The 18120-nt window shown below is 45.8% G+C and overlaps 3 protein-coding genes across 3 annotated transcripts in view; 2 read left to right on the forward strand and 1 right to left on the reverse strand.

The window, feature by feature from the left end:
• mcm6 (minichromosome maintenance complex component 6) overlaps positions 1-5058 on the forward strand; it is a 6367-nt gene extending 1309 nt beyond the window's left edge. The window contains exons 3-18 of the mRNA XM_080546621.1: positions 88-198; positions 362-449; positions 762-923; positions 1065-1230; positions 1469-1614; positions 1710-1860; positions 2090-2231; positions 2368-2509; positions 2835-2942; positions 3061-3216; positions 3366-3494; positions 3681-3845; positions 4006-4135; positions 4286-4459; positions 4638-4777; positions 4906-5058. Coding sequence (XP_080402747.1) covers positions 88-198; positions 362-449; positions 762-923; positions 1065-1230; positions 1469-1614; positions 1710-1860; positions 2090-2231; positions 2368-2509; positions 2835-2942; positions 3061-3216; positions 3366-3494; positions 3681-3845; positions 4006-4135; positions 4286-4459; positions 4638-4777; positions 4906-5013 — 2218 coding nt within the window. The 3' untranslated portion in view covers positions 5014-5058. The remainder of the gene's footprint in view (positions 1-87; positions 199-361; positions 450-761; positions 924-1064; positions 1231-1468; positions 1615-1709; positions 1861-2089; positions 2232-2367; positions 2510-2834; positions 2943-3060; positions 3217-3365; positions 3495-3680; positions 3846-4005; positions 4136-4285; positions 4460-4637; positions 4778-4905) is intronic.
• Positions 5059-6364: 1306 nt separating this feature from the next.
• Positions 6365-8529, forward strand: LOC308171756 (uncharacterized protein; the record flags this gene model as incomplete). Its single annotated transcript, XM_080546632.1, has 3 exons — positions 6365-6410; positions 7263-7584; positions 7802-8529. 3 exons carry the CDS (start codon positions 6365-6367, stop codon positions 7959-7961), a joined length of 528 nt encoding a protein of 175 aa, XP_080402758.1. The 3' UTR covers positions 7962-8529.
• A 151-nt stretch (positions 8530-8680) lies between these two features.
• On the reverse strand, positions 8681-18042 carry LOC308171754 (protein lifeguard 3-like). Its single transcript, XM_080546630.1, has 12 exons — positions 17866-18042; positions 15498-15830; positions 14328-14398; positions 14076-14140; positions 13884-13937; positions 13712-13762; positions 12055-12094; positions 11916-11953; positions 11690-11777; positions 11472-11567; positions 11233-11286; positions 8681-10788 (listed from the first exon to the last, which is right to left on the reverse strand). Exons 2-12 carry the CDS (start codon positions 15823-15825, stop codon positions 10639-10641), a joined length of 1035 nt encoding a protein of 344 aa, XP_080402756.1. The 5' UTR covers positions 15826-15830; positions 17866-18042; the 3' UTR covers positions 8681-10638.
• Between the last annotated feature and the right edge of the window lie 78 nt (positions 18043-18120).

Consider the following 18120-nt stretch of genomic DNA (forward strand, 5'->3'; position numbering starts at 1 on the left):
TAACAAGCTAACGAGCTCTCCCCCTGTTTCCCTGTTTCTAACGAGCTCTCTCCCCCTGTTTCCCTGTTTCTCGTCTCCCTTCTCCAGAGTGTATCCCTTCCTTTGCCGTGCGGTGCGCAATTTTGCTCGGGATCATGGGAATGTTCCTGTGAATAAGGAGTTCTACCTGGCCATCCAGGACCTACCCACCAGACACAAGTAAGATTGGAATGTTGTTTTTTCGTGCGTGTGCGTGTGCGTGTGTGTGTGTGTGTGTGTGTGTGTGTGTGTGTGTGTGTGTGTGTGTGTGTGTGTGTGCGTGCGCGTGTGTGTGTGTGTGCGCGCACATGCACATGTACTGACAGTGTGTTGTGCATCGTAGGATCCGTGAGCTGTCCTCTATGCGTATCGGCGCCCTGGTGAGGATCAGTGGCCAGGTGGTCAGGACACACCCTGTACACCCTGAACTGGTAAGACACTGTAGTACAATGGTTTATTATACTACAGTACAACCACTCAGTTTCCTTTCACACCCAGTGGTTGTCATTAGATGTTCAAGTTAGAAAACCCAATCATTTTAGCAATACTAAATCATTTTAGTGGGTAAACTGCCATACAGTATATGGTTATACATATCTTTCTGTACTCTTCAGCATGGACAGATGGTAATAAACCAGTACGCAGCACTTCCTGAGACATGACGGCACTGTCTGATTCTTCTGTGGCTGTTTCTAAGTGTATGGTTCCTGCCGGGGGGGTTCTGACCATAACTGTGTGTGTAGGTGAGCGGCTGTTTCCTGTGCCTGGACTGCCAGGGGCTGATTCGTGACGTGCCCCAGCAGTTCAAGTACGCCCCTCCCACCATCTGCCGAAACCCGGTCTGCAACAACAGGGCTCGCTTCCACCTCGACACGCACAGGTCAAAGTTCATTGACTTCCAAAAGGTGAGAAACGGTGCGGTTGTGTGGTGTTTTTTAAGTCAACACTTGAGGTGTGAGTCAAGCTGTTAAACAGTGTAGAAGACATCTACTGCTCATTTCCTTAACTGTGTGTGTGTGTGTGTGTGCGTGTGTGTGTGTGCGCAGGTGCGTGTCCAGGAGACCCAGGCAGAGCTGCCCCGTGGGTCCATCCCTCGCTCTCTGGAGGTGATACTGAGGGCGGAGGCCGTGGAGAGCGCCCAGGCCGGGGACCGCTGTGACCTCACCGGGTGCCTCATAGTGGTGCCTGATGTGTCTCAGCTCAGCACTGCAGGTGTGTGCGCTCTCTCTCTCTCTCTGTCTGTGTGTCTCTCTGTGTCTCTGTGTGTGTCTCTCTCTCTGTCTCTCTTTCTCTCTCTCTGTCGCTCTCTTTCTCTCTCTATCTCTCTCTCAAGCTTCCATATTCCACTTGGTTGCTATGACGCTCATGAAAGCTGTCGTCTAGTCTGTACATACAGGTCTCCCGCCTGTATGGTCAACTGACCTTTTGTGTACCCCCCCCCCCCCCTCAGGAGTGCGGTCAGAGACCAGTTCCAGTGTGGCGGGCAGACAGGGCTATGAGAACGAGGGGCTCAGGGGGCTGAAGGCTCTGGGAGTCAGAGAGCTGTCCTACAGACTGGCCTTCTTGGCCTGCCACGTGGCCCCCACCAACCCCAGGGTAACACACACACACACACATACATCTTTTCCTAGGATCCAACCTAAGTATTGGATTGTTACTTACTGTGTGTGTGTGCGTGTGTGTGCGTGTAGTTTGGAGGGAAGGAGCTGCGTGAAGAGGACCAGACCGCTGAGAGCATCAAGAGTCAGATGTCGGTGAAGGAGTGGGAGAAGGTGTTTGAGATGAGCCAAGACAAGAACCTCTACCACAACCTGTGTACCAGCCTGTTCCCCACCATCCACGGTCAGATACTGTTCTACTACTAACACACTCTGCCTTTTATTATACTACTATCACAATCGCGGTACCACACTATGCTGTTTCTGATCATGATATGGCTTGTTGACTGACTGTATGTGTGTATGTGTGTGTGTGTGTGTGTGTGTGTGTGTGTGTGTGTGTGTGTGTATGTGTATGTGTGTGTATGTGTGTGTATGTGTGTGTGTGTGTGTGTGTGTGTGTGTGTGTGTAGGTAATGATGAAGTGAAGCGCGGTGTCCTGTTGATGCTGTTCGGAGGGGTTCCAAAGACCACCATGGAGGGGACATCACTGAGAGGAGACGTCAACGTTTGCATCGTGGGAGACCCCAGTACTGCTAAGAGCCAGTTCCTCAAGTAAGACACACACACACACACACACACACACACACACACACACACACATACCAGGATTCATGTTTAGCCATGTCAGCACAGTGTATATTAGTGGTCACTAACGTGTGTGTGTGTGTGTGTGTGTGTGTGTGTGTAGGCACGTGGAGGAGTTCAGTCCCAGGGCTGTCTATACCAGTGGGAAGGCCAGCACTGCTGCAGGTTTGACTGCAGCCGTGGTTCGTGACGAGGAGTCCCACGAGTTTGTCATCGAAGCCGGAGCTCTCATGCTGGCGGACAATGTGAGTCGGTGTTTCTCTAAGCGTCACTAATGACACGCTGAATGAGATGTGTGTTTTTTTTTTCGATTTCATTTTGGTATGTAAACTGTGTGTCGGTGTAGAGGTGGCCTAGTGGATAGTGAGCTGGACTAGTGATCAGAAGGTCATGAGTTCAAATCCCACCTGGGAACACTACCGCTAGTGTGCTCTTGAGTAAGGCACTTAGCCTTAAATCACTCCAGGGAGATTGCCCCCTGTAATCACTAATAGCAAGTCGCTTTGGATAGATGGATTTTACCTCATTTGGGATGGGAAAATGGGATGAAAAATGTGAATGTGTCCACAGGGTGTGTGTTGTATAGATGAGTTTGACAAGATGGAGACCAGAGACCAGGTGGCCATCCATGAAGCCATGGAGCAACAGACCATCAGCATCACCAAAGCTGGAGTCAAGGTACAGTTCTCTCTCCCTCCCCCTCTCCATGTTCTTTATTTTTTGTATGGTAGAACATTACTTTTAAATGGTCACACTTTATAAAGGTATTAAACCCCCCCCCTCCCTCCCTCCTCAGGCCACTCTGAACGCACGTACATCCGTCCTAGCGGCAGCCAACCCCGTCGGTGGTCGATACGACCGCAGTAAGAGTCTGAAACAGAACGTGAACCTCTCTGCTCCCATCATGAGCCGCTTCGACCTCTTCTTCATACTGGTGGACGACTGCAACGAGGTGTGTTGTGTGTTGTGTGTGTGTGTGTGTGTGTGTGTGTGTGTGTGTGTGTGTGTGTGTGTGTGTGTTGTGTGGTGTGTGTGTGTGGCTTGCTCAAATTGCTTGGTTGTGTGGTTATTATTCATGTGTCTGTATTGTTGTGTGTGTAGGTAACAGACTACGCCATTGCGAGGCGTATCGTGGACCTCCACTCTCGTGTGCAGGACTCTGTAGACAGACTCTACTCTCTGGACGAGATCCGACGCTACCTGCTCTTCGCCAGACAGTTCAAACCTAAGGTGTGTGTGTGTGTGTGTGTGTGTGTCTGGTATGAGCCGGTCATGTGTGCGTCTTCTGTGATGGGTAGAGTGTATTTCCAGATTGTATCCTCTAGGAACATTGAGAGGATTGGATGTTTTCTATACAATATGGTAGTTGCTCCACCTTACCTCTCTCCCTCCCCCCCTCCCTCTGTCTCTGTGTAGATCTCTAGTGAGTCCGAGGAGTTTATCGTAGAGCAGTACAAGCGCCTGCGGCAGCGCGACAGCTCAGGGGGAGTGACCAAGTCGGCCTGGCGAATCACAGTGAGGCAGCTGGAGAGCATGATCCGCCTCTCGGAGGGCATGGCCCGTATGCACTGCTGTGACGAGGTACACACACACACACACACACACACACACACACACAACCTCATAACTACAACACCTGTAGTTTGTTGGATGTTAAAACTAAATGCTTGGTCTCTGCTGAAGTCTGTGTGTGTGTGTGTGTGTGTGTGTGTGTGTGTGTGTGTGTGATGTGATGTTGCAGGTGCAGCCTAAACATGTCAAGGAAGCGTTCCGTCTGCTGAATAAATCCATCATCAGAGTGGAGACCCCTGATATCAACTTGGAGCAAGAGGACTTTGGAGACATTGAAGAAGAGCAACAGGAGGAGAGCGGTAAACAAACACACACACACACACACACACGCACGCTACCACTGCTCCGCTCCGGATTGTTTTCCTTCATGTTACTTTAGCAAGTGTGTCACTAAAACCTCCTCTTCCTTCTCCTCAATCTGCGGACAGGTCAAGACCTCCCTAACGGAGTCAACGGACACGTTAACGGAACAAACGGACACGCCGACGGTCACGAGAACGGCGTGAACGGTCAATCGGAGCCGGCGAGCGGCGAGTCCAACAAGCCGTCTCTGCGTCTCTCCTTCCCAGAGTACCGGCGCATCTCCAACCTGCTGGTCCTGCACCTGCGCAGGGCGGAGGAGGGTAAGACATCCCTCCTTTCCTCCTCTTTATTTCCGTTCCTTTTCCTTCTCCTTCTCCCCCCCCCCCCACCTTCTTTCTATCTCGCTCCGTCCGCCTCGCCTCTAGCGGCCATGGCAGGAACAGTGTGTGACTGAGACGAGCGCCGTGGTTAACCGAGGTGATGTACGTGTGCTTGTAGCGGAGGAGGAAGAGGAGCTGAAGAAGAGTTCGGTGGTGAACTGGTACCTGAAGGAGATGGAGTCTGAGATCGATTCGGAGGAGGAGCTCATCAACAGGAAGGGTCTCATCGAGAAGGTCCTACACAGGCTGGTGCACTACGTAAGTATACACTCTCAAACACGTGTGTGTGTGCGTGTGCGTGTGCGTGAATAATCGAACAAACATATAGTTTTTAAATCTAGTTATTAGTAACGTTTATCTGACTTGCCTTCTCCTTCTCTCTCCAGGATCACATCCTGATTGAGCTCTCTCCAGGGAGCCTGAAGGGGTCTAAGTCAGAGACACAGGAAGAGGTGGTTCTGGTCGTCAACCCCAACTATACCCTGGAGGACTAGACACCTTTGGCCTAACCCCGTTACCCCCCCCACCCTCACCCCTCTCCCTCCATCTGCAAAATGCAGAAACAGACTCACCCCCCCTCTCCTCCTCTCCCTCCCAAATCACACACTGGAGGACAGACGATTCCTCCCTCCCTGCCCTCCCCTTCTCCCTCAACCTCCCCTGGATTTCTCTCAACTTCTCCTGGTTTTATGTTTCTCAATTTTAAGACTCTTGTCTTAAGTTTTTTTTACTGAATTGTTTTTGTGTAATAGAATACACAGTAATGGCATTCCAAGCTTTTGTTATGTTTTATAGGGTTCATGGCTGTAGCCTCTTTTAAACCTCTTTTAAACTTTTTTTTGTCTTCTTTTAAACACTTTTAGTGAATAATATTATTGTAAATATGCTGCTCTGATTTGTCCAGGGCATTGGCTAGTTTATGGTTTGTTTCAGTCATGGGAACCAGTTTGAGCTGTTAACTGTAAAAAAAAAAAAAAAGAAGGAAAAAAAGGTAATTTTACCTTTGATACATAATTATGTTTTTGTAAAAAAAAGAAAGAAAGGGATGCTATGTATGTGGCAAAGCTCAGCAGCGCTCTTGTGTGGTGTTGTAATGCTTTAAAGTTGATATGAGAAGACAAATGAGTAAATGTTGAACATTGATCTACATACACACAGTGGTGTGTTTACTCTCTCTCTGTTGTCCTGTGTCATATCTGCCTTATGACTTGATTATGCTTTACTGTACTGGTCTTGTGGTTCATCGATTAAAGAACATTCTCACATATCAGCTGTCTGTTTTCTCACCTCGCTGCTCTGCCACAAAAACCTGAAATGTTCTTTTTAAATATTAGATCAGTGCACTCTTTACATTCACCTGCACTGATGACATAAAAGTGCTTCATGTTCTGCTCTAAGAGAAGTACCAGGCATATTGTGTTACATCCATACGTACACTAGTACTAGGACTAAATATCCAGGGGGGTATTCCATCAACGTTGCTAAAGGAAAATCCAGGTTTATTTGGGTAAGTCTCGTGAGAGTTATCAAAATACGGCTGGATATTTTGTAAATGTTGTGACAAATAAGCCTAGATTGTCCTTTAGAGACGTTGATGGAATACCCCCCCCCCCCCCCCCTCCATGAGTAACATGCTTGGACCGTATTGTTCTTTATTGACTAGTTGAAAAATAAATACAATTATGACAATCTATTGAAATGGGTGGGAGAGAGTGATGTAAACCCACACCTGCTCGCTAGGTGGCAGCAGAACTCTACAGGAGGTGAGATCTGAATAAAACCAGGAGCTCAAGAGCAGCCTTCTGCGCATGCGCGACAACGACTCTCTCCCTTGACACAACAAAGATGGCGGCGCCCTGTAGGAAGCTGGGGAGGTCGGTGCTGCTAAGAGGTAAAGTCTTCAATGTTTACAAACACGATGTTACGATATAACAATTACAGGGAACAATACCGCTGACCCCCCAGGAAACAAACCCACTCAATTTTGTCCAAGGGATACATTGCAGTAAGTTAGTCAGATAAGACAATCAGAGGAGTGTGATGTATTTCACATTTCCTCCCCTCCCTGTGTAGCCCTCACTGATCTGAGAACAGGAGGACGACATGTCAACATTATGATATACATTTCACATCTCGTGACGTTAGAATTATAAGGTTCTATCTCCATGTTTGGTCAAAATTGAGTTTTTTTACATAATCTGATCCATTAGGTGTTTATTAATGCCTGTGTGGTGTTATTTTTTAAATGTTGACATTTTTGAGTCAGTAATTAATAAAATACAAAGGTTCCATCTCACAAAACATAATGGAATGTAAAAACTTTGACGCTCAATATCTCTGAACTGCCCTAAACGGAGATAGAACCTTATCATTCTAAACTCACGATCTGTCGAGGTGTCAACAGAAAGATGATATACGTTAGATGTTGTTCATTCCGTGCTCTGACATCATAACATAAGTAAACGAGCCACACTCATTGGTGGCTAGTGTATGTGGCCTCCTCCTGTTGAAGTCTTGTCTTTAATCTGCACCACTTTTTGAAGTCAAAGACTAGGCGAAAGCAACATAGTGAAATGGGAAATGAATCCCTCATCGTTGTATACTGTGTGCATATTAGGGAAAGGGCTACGTCAGATCATCTTTTAGACGAGAAGCACTCCTCCTACTCCCAATTCTCCACCTTTTTCCACACGTCGCTACCCTAGTTAACTTTAGAGCTGCCTCTGCTTGACATCTGTTTCAGGTTTGCATCTGGTACCAGGCAGGTCGTTATGGACGCAGCGTTGCCAGGAAACATTCCCAGTTCTGTCTCCAGGCCTTGTGGCTCCCCGGTGTTTCCCTTTGCTCTACCGACCACTGCACCTCTCCTCCCCCAACCGTCTGCTCACCGGCGCCGGCATCAAAACAGACCTACCCAGGAGCACCGACTCTCGGAAGACGACTGATGCGCAGGATGTTGATAAGAAAGTAAAGGAAGAGGAGGAGGAAGAAGAAGAGGATGAGGGGCCAGAATACATACCCAAGAGAAGGGCCAAGAACCCCATGATAGTGATCGGATATGCCTGGTAAGACCCCACGCCACCTCTCTCTCTCTTTCTCTCCATTCAGATGAAATGTATTTGTTTTTACTTAAGATGCTGCCACCCTCCCCCCCCCATCCCTTCCCTTTTTCTCTCCCCTCCATTTCTCTCACACCGCTTACTGTATGACAGTAGACCTGCCCGTTGGTATTCCACAGGTATGATAGGGGTGTAACATGTCTCTCTCTCCCTCTCTTTGAAGGATGATAGGCCTTCCTGCAGGTGTGATTGGGTTCATCCTGGCGAAGAGGGAGGTGGATAAGAACCGACTGAAGCAGCTGAAGGTCCGCCAGAGGATGAAGAGATCGAACGAGGGAGAGTACGACGGTAGCCGCTACATGACCGCAACCAAACAAGATTGATGCGCGAGGGCGTGCAGTCTGCCACCATATGGCCTCAACGCTGGACTGAGGAAACCTAAAGATGACTAGCTGATGTGACACTCAAAACTTAAGAAATCATTATTTTTCCATCAGGTGCAGGTGTATCTGATCAGTCGTCTCACAGGGCCAGACATGTTGCCTCCCACAAATGTGACCGCAGCTGGTGAAAGCGGGAACTAGTTGGCAACTGACAAAATGTTCATACTTTTATTCAGAAAAATGTAAATAAATGTCAATGCTGTTGAAAATCAACGATACATTCACTAGTCAAGACGAAATATTTCAATGCAATGGATTCGGTGAGTAATCGCCACTACACTAACTAGGTAGTAGTGGGGATTACTCACCGAATCCATTGCATTGCAATATTTTGGCTTGACTAGTGAGTGTGATTGATTTCCAACCATGTTTACATTTATTTACATTTTTCAGAATAAAAGTCTGAATATTTTGATTGGTTGCTGACTTGTTCCCACTTTCACCAGCTGCCTATGCGCCCGTCATTTGAGTTCAAATCCCGCCTGGAACACCACCACTAGTGTGCCCTTGAGTAAAGCACTTACTCCAGTGAGACTGTCCCTGTAATCTCCAATTGTAAATGGCTTTGGATTAAATGGTAAATTGTAATTGCTCTGGAGGCGTACTGTCTTTCAAACTCTATAGACGATGGGGAGGAGACAGTATGCATGCGCAGGAAATCCACCTATCGTTAATTCGTCTGCCGAATCTGGCTGTGCCTTGCATTATCTCCCCGACACACAATCATTTACTTCTAGAGGTCTGTCGATGTTAGCGGTCTGCACTAGCAATAGAGATTTAATTCTGTAGAGCAATTCCCACCTTCATTCTTAGCCCCACCTGCCAAAGCTCAAGATTTGGAGCGGTTTCAGGTCTACCAGTGTCTGGGTGAAGGCACTAGTGATACACTGCAAATGTGATCTCTGCTACAGACAGAAGTGGTTAGAGATTTTGTCTGTATATACTGTAAATCCTCCTATAGAAGAGATAGAAAATCATGTGTTGTATGTTCTGTATATACACGATCCTAGAGACACTTATGTATGTATGATTGTATTAATTGTGATCTAAACTCTTCTGATTGTTAATTGATGAATCACAAATCACAAAGAAAATATTTTATTTGATATTAAAATGAATGACATTTCCCAATATGTTTATTGTAACAGTGATATGTGTCTGCATGCTATCTTCCCCGTATTATCTGCTATATATCTACAGTTTTATGTCCTCAATGCTGCTATAATCTATTCTCCCATTACGGGAGATGAGAAGATAAACTGTCATCAGAATACTCTCTTTAACACATTTAAAAAATCTCAAAATGTCATTAAAATCCCCAAACGGCATCTTTCTTTTTGGCTTCAGGTTTGAAAAGCTCCATACTTTTCATGACGTTCTGATGTTACGGCATCAAGCAAACAGGAAGTCAAAATAATAATATGATCAACTTCAGCACATCTCGGGTAACGTCACTATTTTCCCATGTCAGCACCAAACGTTCCATGACGGTAGCATTCTAATTGGTGTAGAGACAGTGTGATATTGCGACACCCATGGTACCAAACAGTGCATCAAAATCATCAGCATTCCTTCGGCATCAAGCTCGCTTTCATGATTAAACAATTGCACATGTTCAGATCATATAATAGAAATGCGTCAGATATAAAGAGTATAAAACAAACCACACATTCAGACCATGTCCTCCCTGTAGGACTCGGCAAAGACACATCTAGAGGGTAAGTACTATACAAAGACAAACAGGAGAGTATTTTCTCCCATTTCAAACCTACGGGACAGAACCCAACAGCACATTGTAGAAAAAAACAATGTGTTAATCAGCAGATACTTGGATAAACACTCCAGCTGATAACAGAGGAGACTTGTGGAGGTAGAAAATCGGAGAACGGGCTCATTGTAATGAATGGAATGAAGAATGCGTTTGACACCGTTCCTCATTCCATTCCATCCATTACAATGAGCCCGTCCTCAGATTTCCAACTCCACCAACCTCCCTTAGCTAGCTGATTACTGATACTGATTGAGTGTGTCATTGTACATTGTCGCGGAAGCCAGAAATGCAGATTTCATGAGTGATACATATGTGCGTTAGCGAGTGAACACTACTTAATGAACGTAATGATGTGAATAAATTACCTCAATCCCAAATCGACCCCTAGCCCCTACCCCAGAGCTACTTCATTAGATCTGAAAGGATTAGATGAAAGCTAGGGTTAAAAGGTTGGTGTGGTTGCACTGTTAACTTCTGTACAGTACCAGCCAAGCCATCATTCACATGATCTAATTCTTAACTGAAGGGTACGATCACATGATTTGTTGAGTTAATGTGTTACTGTTTGGCAGGAGAAAAAAGGCCACCACGCTGGCCCTCCTCACAGTGCAGAATTGGCCACCCCTAGTACAGTGTAAGCAACATGGTAATAACACCACCCTGCCCAGGCTCTGATTGGCTTTTGACATTTTGGTCACATTGCTTAAACGTATCAAATCCTGTCAGATCTTGCAGGAGGTAATAAGTAAGGGTCGGTCTGGAATTGGAACATTCTGCTCTGCACCCTGTGAATCCAAGTCTGCTGCCTGTCTGAGAGGAACTCTCGTTGTTACCCCGGGGGGGGGCTCATTTGGAGCTGAGACCGATGACCTGCAGTAAACAGATGAAGATCTGGACGATGTCGGTGTAGATGGCGAGAGCCGCGAACACGTACTCCTCTGGACTGATGGAGTGCTTTCCTTTACCGATCAGCAACTGGGTGTGGTACGCCAGGAACTAGGACATAGAACAACATATCAGGCATCACTTCCTGTTGCCAAGCTACAAACTAGACCTCAGACATATCACTACTACAGGCATGCGTCACACCAGGAAATACACCCAGGCCTGTTTAGCAGTACTTTTCACTCTTGCGCAATAGCTCTGAACACACATACAGGACAGTCCCAAGCCACTGCCGGTATGAATAATTATAATTAAATAATTTTGTCATTTAGCAGACGCTTTTATCCAAAGCGACTTACAATTACGAATTACAGGGACATTCCCCCTGGAGTAACTGAGGGCTAAGTGCCTTACCCAAGGGCACACTAGTAGTGGTGTGGCTTCAGGCGGGATTTGAACTCACAACCTTCCGATCCCAAGTCCAACTCACTATCCACTAGACCACCACTACCCCTATGAGAGGGTATGAGAGCATGGTGCTGTGTTGTTACTCACCAGTGTGAAGACTATGGCTCCCACAGCAGCGTACACCATGTGAAGCCATGGCATCTGGCAATGACAAAAACAACTCCATTAAAACGACATCCTTAGAGAACATGGTTTAGAAAACTACAACCCCCAGAAAAACACACCTACCACCTACCACTTTATGTCACAATATGTGTGTGTGTGTGTGTGTGTGTGTGTGTGTGTGTGTCTGCGCGTGTGCGTGTGTGTGTATGTGGAGGACTCACATAATGGAAGGAGAGCACAATGGCCGTGATGATGCCTGCCACCATGGTAACGATCCCCAAGATACAGAAAAGGCCGGTACATTTAGTTAAGTCCACCTGTGAGAGGGAAAGAAAGATGGTCACAGACACACACAGAGAGACACAGACTGACGCAGACAGACACGCAGACAGACACACACACTGACACCGACACCGGCACCGACACCGACACGTCTTACCTTTGTCTGGAAGCAGAAGACCGTGACAATGATGCAGACAATGACGGTGATGCCCAGAGCCAGGAACACTGCCTTGGTGTCATAGTAACTACAGAGCAACAACAAACACACAGACAAGGACATCACTACCACAAACAAGTGTGACTGATACACAAGCCTCTCTGTGTGTGTGGTGTGTGTGTGTGTGTGTGTGTGTGAGAGAGAGAGAGTGTACAGGTGGTCCTACCTGGATATAGTCCCAGTCATGTAGGAAAAGGCCACCGTCTGCACAACACAAATAACACTCAGTGAAACCAGAGCAGACCACCAAAGACCTTGACCATGATACACCAGCACAGGCCAGCACTAGGTAAGTAGTTACTTACAAAGAGGGCCAGCAGGATTAAGTTCCATGGGAATTTCCTCCTAAAGAGAGGGGAGCATTAGGGTTAGGACAGCACTTCAATACAATACAACTTTATTCGTACCCTAAGACAGGTACAGACAATTTATCAATCAATAATTCTGATCCAGATTAAACGTTTTGAAATACTGGGGAGCTTAGTGGCGTAGCACACAATCGCAAGGTCCCTGGTTCGATTCTGGCCATCGACATATCCTGCATGTCATTCCTCCTCTCTCTCACCCATCCTTATTTTTTTATACTTTTAATTTTTTCCACATTGTATGAACAACAAAAAGAAAAAACATAAATACATACACAAGGTCATGGGGTCAGCAAATACAGCATATAAACATACAATCAGTACAAAGAATCACCATCTTCATTGGCTAAATAATCGCCCCATTTTTCCCATCGTTTTTCCCCCAACTCTTTCTGAAGCCTTAAAGAGAAGGTCATTTGTTCCATTAAATGCAAATGCTCAACTGTTTTAACAAAGAGACCAACAGTAGGACAGCTTTTCTGAAGCCAACATTTTGTGATGGCCTTTTTACCTGCCACCAGTAACATTTTTAGGAGGTAGGTATCATTTTTACTTAGTCCATCAGGGATGAGTCCAAGATAAAAAGATGTAAAAGACATACTAATGTTAAACCCCAGGGTTCTTGAAATGATCTTTGCGACTTCCGTCCAAAACGTCTGGATAGGAGGACAAGACCAGAAAACATGTCCGTGATCAACCATGGTCTCTCCACATTCCCTCCAGCAACCAAGCTCAATACCAGTTTGTTTAGACTTTTAGGAGTGATAAGAAAGCGAATTAAGTTTTTCCAACAAAGGTCTCTCCAGGTTAGGGAGTTGGTGGAGGATGACTGTACATCCCATGCATTCAACCACATGTCCTCTGATATTTCCAAGTCCAGGTCCCTTTCCCATCGCTGTCTCACATAGTCTGTCGTGACCTTATTCAATGACACAATGCCCCCTGATACAACCTACTTATGAGGCCTTTAGTGTTTCCTGAATTATAAGCCTCAATAAAAATATGAACAACCATGGGTGGATCTCGTGGATTAGAACCTTTTACCTCTTTACAAAAGTAATCACGGAGCTGTAAATACCTGAAAAAGTCTGTCCTATGACTCCTATCCAACCCATATGTTTGACATGAATCATCAAAACAGGCAAGCTCCCGTTGCTAAACTATCTTGCATAAGGAGGTGATACCTAAACAGGCCCATCGCCTATATCTACCATCTTGTGATGCCGGCATAAAATCAGGATCACATGCCGGCCATCTAGGCAGTTTGATCTCTTTTTGGAGTTGGAAACGTTTAACCACTTCTACCCAGACCTTAAGTGATAAGTTCACCCATTGGCTTCACCCATCCTTCTTGTCAATCTCTACTGCCTCTATCCCAATAAAGCAGAAATGCCCTAAACACATTTTTAAAAACCAGGAGGTGCACTGTCTGTAATCTGTTGGATTTCACCAGCAGACACGGAGGCTCCCAAGAACCAGAGATGCCAGGGCCTTGCCTCACGACAATCATCTCCATTCCAAGGAAAAGAGACTCATTCCTTAAAAGGTGCAGTTCTTTAAAGCTCAATGCTATTGGCTGAGAGAGATGAGTACTCACCGGGGTCCTTTACAGCAGACCAGCACGAGATGAGTGACAATATACACACCGCTGCAAAGACAAAGGCCAATGCAGCTATCACTCATACAACACTGCAAAGAGATAGGCCAATAGAGCTGTCAATCACATAGCACTGTAACAACGTTGGCCAGTAGTATAAAAGAGAACTTACTATGACGCCCAGTAGACAGCTGGGTTTTGGACGACAAAGTCACGCACAGAGTCACTGTGGACAAACAGAGACGCAGTTATAAATATACAGACATAGACACAAACAAACTTATGTCTGTCCTCAGATAACTTCTGTTCAGCACCCCCAGGGTAACAAACAAACGCACACCTACTTAAACACACACAAACTCACACAAATGTGAAGACACACACGACGGCGACAGTGACGATAAGCTGACATGACAAAATCAGATACACCTGAGAGAGAGAGAGAGAGAGAGAGAGAGAGAGAGAGAGAGAGAGAGAGAGAGAGAGGGAGAGAGAGAGATAATTACACCTTGTTTAACTACAAAAGGGAATTTAGCAGCACAATGGCTTGACCCTGGCATAGTGTGTGTGTGTGTGTGTGTGTGTGTGTGTGTGTGTGTGTGTGTGTGTGCCTTACCTTTCTGATGAATGCGTGTCGCACTTTCAGACTGTCCCAACCCTCATCTTCTGCAAACCCTTCCTCTCCACCTGTGACATCAGCAGAGATCAAAGGTCAACAATGACGTAACCACTACACAGTGGTTTTCAACCCTCTCCTCGGGGACCACCAGGCGTTCCACATATTTGATCTGTTCCACCACCAGCACACCTGATTCAACTAATCAAGTACAAACCATCATTGTTTTGTACTTGATTAGTTGAATCAGGTGTGCTGGTGGTGGAACAGATCAAATATGTGGAACGGCTGGTGGTCCCAGAGGAGAGGGTTGAAAACCACTGCGTGACTACAGCATCACTTAACTTTACCCGGGGCCTCATGTATAAACGTTGTGTACACAAAAAAGCATGTGTACACAACTTTGGCGCAAATTTTGGGATCTATGAAAAAGATAATCTGGTGTGAAAATGTGCGCTCCTCCACGTACACTGGTATCCATGCACAGAAACTGGAAACATTTGCAACTGCGACTCCACTCGCAGAAGGATGAAACTAGAGAAACGCTTTGAAATGGATATGGTACGTGTAAAACTAATCAAAAATTACCTCTCACGTATTATATGAAAAGTTCCCTGTAGTGCCCACAAAATCAAGATTTAGGATAATATATCTGTTTTTGCAAACACCGGACAGTTTAATTGGGAATCATATTTAATAGGATCTGTAATTATGAAACAATACTTACTGCATGTTATGAAATGTATTCTGATATATAATAAAGGTGAACAGTAGGACAAATTACGTTTAAACTAAACTAATTCCGTTTTAGATGCCTCAGTCGGGCAGATACTATGAAGGTACTCATAGTGCAGTTTCATATATCACATATTCATTGCGCAGAACTGTTGCAGAGAATTTCACTGGGTGAAATAAATTTGTCGGAATTTGCCGTCATTGTCGTCATGCAGTCAGTATAGATTAATATACATTTGGGGCTTTTCGTTGGCCATTTATAGGGAACTATTGCCGTTAAAAGGGTGAGACAAGACGCTCGTTCACATGCGCAAAATTTAGAGTTGATTGTGATTTATAAAGGGAAACAGGCGTGGGACATTTTTCTACGCAAAGCTTTATACATGAGACCCCTGGACTCTCGACATGAAACAACCTTCAGATAGAGATGCTTACCTGAGCACATTACATCGTCTGGAATTGTAGGTGGCATGATGGGGGGCATGGGTGGCATGGGCTTGGGGTACCCTGGGTTGGGGTACCCTGCCCCTGGAGCCCCCGCATTGTTATCATAACCTGGGTAAGGGGCGGAGGTGTAGCCCCCTGGCTGGCCCCCAGGGTAGGGGGGTCCTCCAGGGCCGGAGGGGTAGGGGGCAGAGGGCTGGCCTGCCGGGACACCACCGTAGGCAGGGAAGCCGTAGGCGGGGGGAGGAGGGTAGTCTCCACCCTGGTACAGGGGGGCGCGAGAGTCATCGTACCCTGGAGGGAAGTCCGACCTAGACATACCGCCTGGGAGAAAGAGGGGGGAGGGGGGGGGGGGTCATAAGGTCACAAAACAGTAGATTCACAACAGTCTGGTATAGCGACTATAACAGAGGTAGTTCCTACACGTCCCTGTGACTGACCACTGCTCTAAGATCTGCTTGCCCACCCTACCTCTGTCCCAACCATCAAACACGGTTACGCTTTGGGTTGGAGCCTCTTAAACTAGGCTAGCTGTTTAAAAATAGCTGAGGCGTTCACCCCCCCACAGCATCCTGTTGACTTCACACACCTCGATTAGCTACTTCCTGACAGTTACACACAACACAGCTCTGTGCGCTTATTGAGTTGTTCGCCTCTAACAATCTAATAATGGAAGTCAGGTTTTGGGAAGGTTAAGCTGATCATATTTCAGTGGGAAACGTCAGACATCATCCGAGTCCCGAGAGGCGGATCAGGTTCGGCTTTCATCTGTTTCTGATTATACCTGCGGTTCGCCCCAAACCACTGTAGCATGACCACACACACCCGTGGACACACACCCATCATGGACCGCATTCCAGGGGGAAATGTCCAATAAATAGAATAATACACACAGGACCATAAGTAGGCTCTATATAAGTGAGAGAGAAACTTTCTTTACATCAACAAAACTTCCCTCGAAAGCCTATTACTTTGCACAGACTTTCAGGGAAATACAAAATGTCTTCTCGGTTCTCTGTTTGAGTTTGGGAGTTGTCCGCTCTCTGCTTCCACTCGCCACTTTACAGCATGTCATGACATCACATCTCCGGCGCTAGGCAACAGAGGAGAAAATATAAACTGGAAAAAAGTGCCCAAACTGCACTGCTCCCATAAAAGCAGTTACTGAATGACCCTCAGTCATGGCGACTAGTCGACTACACTCTGTCCATTCTCTCTCATTCAGCTTTCAGGTGAATGTATATGTGTGTATGTGTTTGAGTGTATGTGTTTGAGTGTATGTGTGTAGAGAGAGAGAGAGAGAGAGAGAGAGAGAGAGAGAGAGAGAGAGAGAGAGAGAGAGAGAGAGAGAGAGACAGAGAGAGAGAGAAAGAAAGAGAGAGAGAGAGAGAGAGAGAGAGAGAGAGAGAGAGAGAGAGAGAGACAGAGAGAGAGAGAGAGAGAGAGAGAAAGAGAAAGAGAAAGAGAGAGAGAGTAATCACATGGTCCAGATGACTCAGTGGACCAGTCCTGTGGGTTTTCTTTGACAGGCAAATCAATATCTATCAGCATTAGAAAAACACAACATAAACATAACATCTCTCTGAAGCACTGTCTGTTCAAATACTAGAATGGAAACCCCGATTTAGCTTTAGGTTACTGACCTTAGTATCTAGTGCAACAAACTTCAACTCTTGCACTGTGCAATAACACAGTAGCCTAGGGCCTACTGCACCGCTGGTGTGGACAACAGGTTATTAAACACAATCATGTATCAGAGTGGCAACATTTCTCTCTCTCTCTCTCTCTCTCTCTCTCTCTCTCTCTCTCTCTCTCTCTCTCTCTCTCTCTCTCTCTCTCATAAACACAAACCCACAGAAAACTGACCAACTCCCCTTCACTACCACTCGTGACGTTAGAATTATAAGGTTCTATCTCCATTTTTGGCAAAATTGAGTTTTTTTACATAATCTGATCCATTAGGTGTTTATTAATGCCTGTGTGGTGTTATTTTTTAAAATGTTTACATTTTTGAGTTAGTAATTCATAAAATACAAAGGTTCCATCTCACAAAACATGGAATGTAAAAACTTTGACGCTCAATATCTCTGAACTGCCCTAAACGGAGATAGAACCTTATCATTCTAAACGGAGATAGAACCTTATAATTCTAAGCTCACCCACTGCCGATAGATCAACCGACCCAATGAAGGTGCGTGGATTCACACAGTAGGCCTATTCAGGAGTTCAGCCAACTAACACAGGTCTGTTGTGTAGAATCTAGACGTCAGGTATATATACTTTCCGTTTTTCAGCCATACTTAAATATACTATAATATACATGATACGGCGTTTAAGTTAACATAGTTTATAGACTCACCACGCAAGTAATCCACGGGAAAAACAAATACACAAACTAACAATAGGGAAAAACAAATTAAACAACACCACGCCTAAACCCCCTCAACTTGTTAGGGAGGTAATAAAATAGGCCTAATAGAATTCCGATTAGTTTGGTAACTTCCAGCTTAGTTTCTTTTTTTAGGACCGCTCCTTGTTCTCTTGCGACAGACAGCCGGACAGATGTCAGCCGGACTCAGAGGGCTGGAGAACATTTCCTGGAATTTTGGACCGG

This window comes from Nansenia antarctica, assembly GCF_963989245.1.
Source record: "Nansenia antarctica genome assembly, chromosome: 16".
Classification (NCBI taxonomy): Eukaryota; Metazoa; Chordata; class Actinopteri; order Argentiniformes; family Microstomatidae; genus Nansenia; species Nansenia antarctica.